Source organism: Teleopsis dalmanni, chromosome 1 (genome assembly GCF_002237135.1).
Source record: "Teleopsis dalmanni isolate 2A chromosome 1, ASM223713v2, whole genome shotgun sequence".
In the NCBI taxonomy this organism is placed as follows: domain Eukaryota; kingdom Metazoa; phylum Arthropoda; class Insecta; order Diptera; family Diopsidae; genus Teleopsis; species Teleopsis dalmanni.
The window spans coordinates 142,004,033-142,011,093 of NC_051846.1; the positions used below are offsets into that span (position 1 = coordinate 142,004,033).

The following is a 7,061-nucleotide window of genomic DNA, read 5'->3' on the forward strand; positions in this document are numbered from 1 at the left end:
TAAAAAATTAAGTGTATATCAAGATCTATTATCAAAGGGATTATTTGGGAAATAATAACAACGGTAGTGGCAATAATATTTTCAATAAATTCGATCATTTATTGACCAAATAATTATAATTGCATAATTAATTAATAATTAAGCAACAAAATCATTTAATAATTTATTAAATTTTATTAAAATTTAAATTGTATTAAAAGTTAATAAGAAATAAGGTGGATCATGTTTTTGTGTGGTAACTGCTTTTGTATAATAGAGGCTATATAATTAAATTAAACAGATAATACAGGAACTAATTAAAAATTAGACTATTCGATTACTTTATAGATAGATATATATTGTATATGTATTTATATATGCACAGACCTTGTGCTGGAACACAAGTTTTTAACTTTTTGTTTTATAAAATGTGTTAGAATGAGGTCTAATCATAAATATTTTCAATGAATACCTTTCAATGAATAGCGGCATTCTATCAATTGTCAATTGCAAAAGTTAAAAGAAACTTCAGTGGATGAGATTCCGATTTCAGTATTCTTAGATTTTTAAATAAAATTTACTATAACAATTAAAAAAAATAATTCGATAGATTCTGACATACACTGAACAAATTTATAAAAATTGAGAAAGCATATGTAAATATTTTTCAGATTGATTTAAAAACTTTAATTATCTTCGAGGATCTATCTAATCTAGATCCATGTTAACTAATGTCTAATAATCTGATTAAATTTTATAATAATTGAACAACAATTCTATTTGTTTAACTTAACAAAATTGGTTGTGAAATGTAATGAATGAACTTTACGATAGTCTATTATATATAACTTCCTAATATATTAAGTACAGATTTCCAAATATTAGTTTGTGAGAACATTATATACATCTTAAATAAAGATGTATTAAATTACATTAAGTAATTAGAATATACCTATACAATATAAAAAAAATATTTTAAAATATTTCAATATCTTACTTGGATCTCCATCGGTCTCCATAAGCTTTTGTACAAGTTGTTCATACTGTGTACCAGCACTGGGACCTCCACCTGACACTACCGTCAAGTGATACAGCCAATTATCACGTTCCTGTTTACCAGGTAATATAAGATACGTAGGACCTTGATGCGCAGGATAAATAGCAACAGTTAATCTTGCTTGGCTTTGAGCAGGATCTTCACGTTCCTCTGAATCAGAGTCAGACACATGTTCTACCTCTTCTACACGTGCATCCCTCATGTTTATCTGACCAATTGGATTCTACAAATCAAAATTTATTTAATTTGTGATAATCCAAAATAAGAAATCAAAAAATTTACCGTTTCTCCTGGTGCTTTAAAATACAAAAACATTTTCCCTAATAAGACGCACCAGCATTTTTTCGCATGTCCATTTTTCACTTTTGTCACCCAACCTTGTACAGTTGGCTTTTGGTCATCACGACTGAGTAATAATTTTGTAGCATTACGACGTTGTACATTTTGCAGCACACGTATCCAATCATCCATTGTAGCATTGGAATCAGCAGTAAGATAGTAGACCTTTTTTCCCGTATCTATTTCAAAAGTGGAAGCACCTTCAGCACGGTTTATGCGGCATGCTTCGTCCAACATTATCTGGCCTTGTGGCTTACGATTTATGTCGTGCTGACTCTTCCAATAGGTCAAAGTACCATTTTTAAGTACAAACCAACGTTTACGCCATGTTTTTAACTTGCCACCTAATTTTGCTAGATGTCCAACCTGCGTTAAGGGATTAAAGAAGAGATATTAAGTAAGTTATAGATGTAATACCATTCGGCTGTTTCGATTTTAACAAACCTTTTCCAATGATTCAATTTTTTTACTGGGAGAATCTACATAAGATTGGCGCATTAGTAAAGATGGCATAGACGCATCCATACATGTGGATTCGGAAACTGCATCTGGTGGTAATGCATAATCATCAGAGAGGCCTGATTCAAATGAAATATCTGAAATTACTGTTCCACGTTTGTGGGGGATACGTAGATGATTGTTGGTAGGTATTTGAGTGTGTGGTACGGGTAAGGTGTGTACTTGTGATGCTTGTGTATTGTTCGTGTGGTGAACTATGGGTGTTTCAATCGGATGAGTTATGTGACGTGTGGTAAATTTTGAAAGAGTACATTTTTTTAAGAAATGAAATCCAAAGCAAGGAAATAAGGTAGAATGTTTTGAAGGTGAATGAAGAAATTTTTAAAAGAGATTAATTTTAATTAAAAAAGTTTTGTTTTGTTAAGTTTCAGTAATAGAAATTTGTAGGTAAAAAACTTAAAAAAGAAATAAAGAAATGAAAAAGTAATTGGAGAAGCTATTAAAAAGAAGATTAAAGCAGGATACATTAAAATAAAATAATAAAATACACATGCTAATTAAAGGTTGTAAAGGTGTTAGTATTGTATAACACAGATTAATACTCTGTGGGACGTTTGCTACCAAGGGCAATCAACTACGCAAGCGGATCAATTTGTCAGTGTACATACCACGTGTCTTATTATTTTTAGGACTTTCGGAACCGCTGCGTTTAGCTGGACTTAAGCTGGAAGATGTTTTCAGACTTTTTGAAGGACTTGAAGCACTACCGGTTGAGGTTTCAGTGTTATCGGTACTTGATGAATTGTGTGAGTTGTGCGTTAACATAACGGCATGATCTTCACCATCGCTTGAATCGTCACTGGAGTCACCGGTAAATGGCATGGAACGTATTTGCGAGGCGCGCTGAAATAATTGTTAAAAATAATGATGTGTGATGTATTAATTGGAATATAAACACTTTTGTATAACATACCCCCTTTACAGTAGCATAAACGGGCACAGATATATCACAGAAACCACCACTTGCAGTTTGTTGTTGTCTGCTTGGTAATTGTGGCGTACCACCACCGACACTGCCAGCACTACTGCTGCCCAATGTGCCATTATTGCTGGTTGTACCACGGTTCAAATTATGACCACTGCCATTAGCTAAGGTGTTCGTTGCGCTTGTACTGCCTACCGAAGCAGCACCACTTGCTGATTCTTGTATATCTGGTGGCTGCGTATCGACTTGGCCAACACCATCCTCCGCACTGCCAGCTAGTCCATCATTAGCGACTTGATAGATTTTTGCTTCCCAACTAGGAAATCGATGAAGTGGTGGAGTTGGTGGTCGAGGAACACCCAGATCACTTGTTGTAGTTGTTGTGCTGGATGTGCCTCCACTTGCCATTAATGTTGTATTATTCTTCATCCATGTTGGCATTTGTTCGCAAGATGGTGTATATATTTCCGCATAATCATGCGCAGTATCAGTGTCAGAGCTATCAGGTCTGTTGTTGGTGCTCGCTTTTGATATGCTCGATAAGGGCACTAGTGTCAGCCCATCTACGGCTGCTACTAAGTTTCGTTCTAACTCTTGTGGCTCCATTGATAAATTTCGTCGATGCTGATGATGTGGATATGAAGAGGTTAGTGGTCGATGTATAATTTCTTGTGGATCTAAACTTTCACTACGTCTACGGGACTCTGCAGTGTCTGCAAAATCTTGAACATCCAAACTTAAGCTGTTACGTACTGGATGTGGCCCTACACTGCTATGACGATTGGGTTGATTCGCTATGTGATTTTTCAGCAGTTCTAATTGTTGATTACACTTGAGATTCTGTTCCCGCAGCAGTTGGTTTTGCTCTTCAAGTTCTCGTAACTTGTTGGTGACCCACTCTTTTATTTTAGCTGCTTTGGCTTCTATTTGCCGTGCGTCGTGCAAACGCAATTGACGTTGTTCTTCAACTTGAATTTCAAGGGAAGTTATAGTCTTTTCAGCATCAGTCGAGGGAAGACTTGTGGATTGTTGTGTAGCGGCAAGTGCTGTTGCAGTGGCTTGTTGTTGATGCTGGTTTTGATGTATCGGTGAATTTGTTGCTGTTTGTGTTGGTTTCGGCCATTCACTCAGCCTTTGTTCCATAGCCCGAACCTGTAATAAAGTAAAGAGGAAATCTATAAGTATTGAATACATAGAGGAATACAATGAGCAATTTGATTAAATAATTTCCATTTAAAAGGGAATTAGATAGAGATATTTCTATTTCTGATTAAAATAATGGTTAGAAGCTCGATTTAAATTAGATGTAGTACTTTAAAGTTGAAAGAAATATTATCACAATAGGACAATATTGTGATAGGACAATATAAAGTGAAGTGTGGTGTTATTTAACCCTCTAGTTGGACACAGAAGACATAAGAAAATATTACATTAGACTTAGTCCTAACTTTAGATCTTATATTTTAATATATTTTGTTTTGTTTAGAAAGTTCAAGTCTTAGTACATAATATTTTATATTATAATACTTAACTTCTTAATTCAATTGAAATATATTATTCTATAATATGATTTCTTAATGATCAATAGAATATATAGATTTTGCATGTAGGCATTTTATATAAATAAGCTAAAATCAATAAATAACAGCTTCCCGAAAGAGCAGATTGATTTTAAAGCTACATAAATATACAAAAATAAATAAATGACAGACTCTCCAAGGAGCAGCTAAATTATGATCCTACATTTATAAACAAAAATAAATAAATGACATAAAGCAGTAGATTCATTGTGATCATAGTAGATCTTATACACTGAACTAACTAAACAGTGGATCTCCTACTTCCTCAACGAATACCAAGATGTAAGCATCGATTGCCATGTAATCCAAATATGGTATTTTACTTAACCTCAGATCTAAACGGGTTAGTTACATGGAATGCAATAAGGTTTTTTCTAGGTAGAAACAAATAAAAAATGATTTATGATATATTGTAATATAGATAGGCTTACAAAATGGAACAGGTTTACAAAATGGAACAGGCTTCCATTTTCTTAATTTTATTTGAACTTTTTATTTTATTATACACTTTAAATTATATATACTTTCACGTTAAAGTTTACTAAGGCTCAAATATAACATACAACATATCTCTTTTTGAAATAGTCCCAGCTGTCATTTGAAATTTTTGGGGTATCTCCAAAAAGTTTTATCGCATTTCGTTGAGAATTTCTTAGAAAATTTCGCAAACAAAAAAGTCCTTTTATCTGTTATGCCTCTGTAACTGCATCCTTCTTTCTCAAATGCTGTTTCCGCTATAAAAATTTGTAATCTGCGATTGGAACGATGTTCACATTTGTGTTATTTATACGATGTGCATAAAACATTACAACCAAATTGAAACCGAAGAAAAAGTGCAATGACACAATTTGTTGGAGCAGAAAACTTTTTGCCAAATGCGAAAATTAAAGGATGTTAGAAATCGGTAGGGCATATGACTACTCTGCACGAGGGGCAATGATGTTCATACAGTAAAATGTATTAATTTTGTTACTTAAGTGACTTCATCTTGTCTATGATAAAGGAAAAGCTTTTAAAAGTTTTGCTGCGTTAATTTGAAAACTTTAGACATGTAAGACGCTTACACCTGAAATGAACTTATCGACAAACTAATCCGACATGTACGCCTTACATTACCAGCAAATGTCGTATTACAATGGCTCCAGTATTAATTGCTGTGGTGGAAAAGTTCTCCTTAACCATTGCCTTGTAACAGCATTACACCGAAAAACAACAACACGGTGCAAGCAAACTTACTGTTTAAATTGCGGAAAAACATGAGAACTTAATTTGTCGCCACCAACGTCATCCTTGCAATGGTTGTCACATTTGTTTTTGCACATTCTGCACAACCTCTTCAGTCTGGTAGTCTGGTTAGGCTACCATTACTCTTACGCCAACCTTTCTATCAGTGTGGGTGCTTGAAGCTCCTTCTCAAACCCATTACTACTCCAACGCTTCTTGAAGACAATACTCGCAGTAATAAGAAATCTACACTAAAATCGCAAAATCTTCTGAGTTTGTAATCGTAAGGATATTGTGTTTGCCTCACACCGGAAATACATTAAGTTTGAGATTTCTGCGGTTTTGTCGTCTTGCAAGCACAAAGGGCTGCACAGCAGGGTTCTGGTAACAACAATTGGCATTTGTGCCCTCCAAATGAATAGAATTACCAATGGAAACGTGAACCCAACAAATTTATCTACGAAGTTTTTAGTTGTTTTTTGTTGAAAAGTGTTTCATCAAAGATTAAATTAAACTTGTAAGGAGCAAACTGGAACTGCCAGAATTGCTAATATAATAGCATTTTAAGTAAGTTGATACCATAGTGACTTTGAATAAAGTTTATAGCTTCAAGCTGTTATTGGAAGTTGTTTTCAAGGTAACACTGAGGATTTTGCTCATAAATTCAATTAAATTTAAAATTTTTAATTCAATTTATTTTGATACTTAATACCAAACTTAACTAATTAACTTAGTTAAAAATTATTTATTCAATAGTACTATCGTTGTCTTACTTCACACCTATTTTTACTATAGACAGCACCCCCAACGTATTGCTTATAGTTTAAATTAAACTGTACCCGTTACAGTAAAAACTAAGTAAAATAATTAAATAACTTATTTTTGGCTTCAAAACCCGCTTTATGGAATAATAAACAATATTTAACATTAAAAATGTTACAGAGGTTTTTTACATACAATTTATGTAAAATAATAACAAGATAAATATTTTTTAGTGGTTCTAACTAAATGACAAGGAATTCAGTTATCTACTGTCTAAGCAATCTGTAAACAAGTGAAAAACCCGATGGCAACATGAACAGTAGAGCCCTCTCTCAATCATAAATTCGTCGATTTCTTTCTTCATTCGTGCATACAACGGCACCTCTTACAATGGAAATAACATGAGAGGTTAAATACAAACAAGGACTAAGATCAGCATTTACTTTTTTTAAAAACTTCTTAACAGATTTCCGCTTGACATATGCAGTGCAGAAAGACTCCTCCCTCTTGCAGCAGGAACTTACTTAGCTCAATTGCGATCGGAGTATAGTGGTTTTTACGCCTACTATAGATACGTCGTGTGCCTTAATGGCAGTTTTACTCCCCATGATGTATTCTACCTCTTTTCACGTCTCAACGAATACACCAAATTGAGTCTTATTTATCTTTAGCTTCG

General features: G+C 33.7%; 1 protein-coding gene across 1 annotated transcript; it reads right to left on the bottom strand.

The window, feature by feature from the left end:
• Nucleotides 1-920: 920 nt before the first annotated feature.
• On the bottom strand, nt 921-3,967 carry LOC119666349 (uncharacterized protein CG43867-like). Its single transcript, XM_038075631.1, has 5 exons — nt 2,808-3,967; nt 2,503-2,737; nt 1,820-2,088; nt 1,319-1,741; nt 921-1,259 (listed from the first exon to the last, which is right to left on the bottom strand). The coding sequence occupies exons 1-5, from the start codon at nt 3,960-3,962 to the stop codon at nt 921-923; spliced, it is 2,421 nt and encodes an 806-aa protein (XP_037931559.1). The 5' UTR covers nt 3,963-3,967.
• Between the last annotated feature and the right edge of the window lie 3,094 nt (nt 3,968-7,061).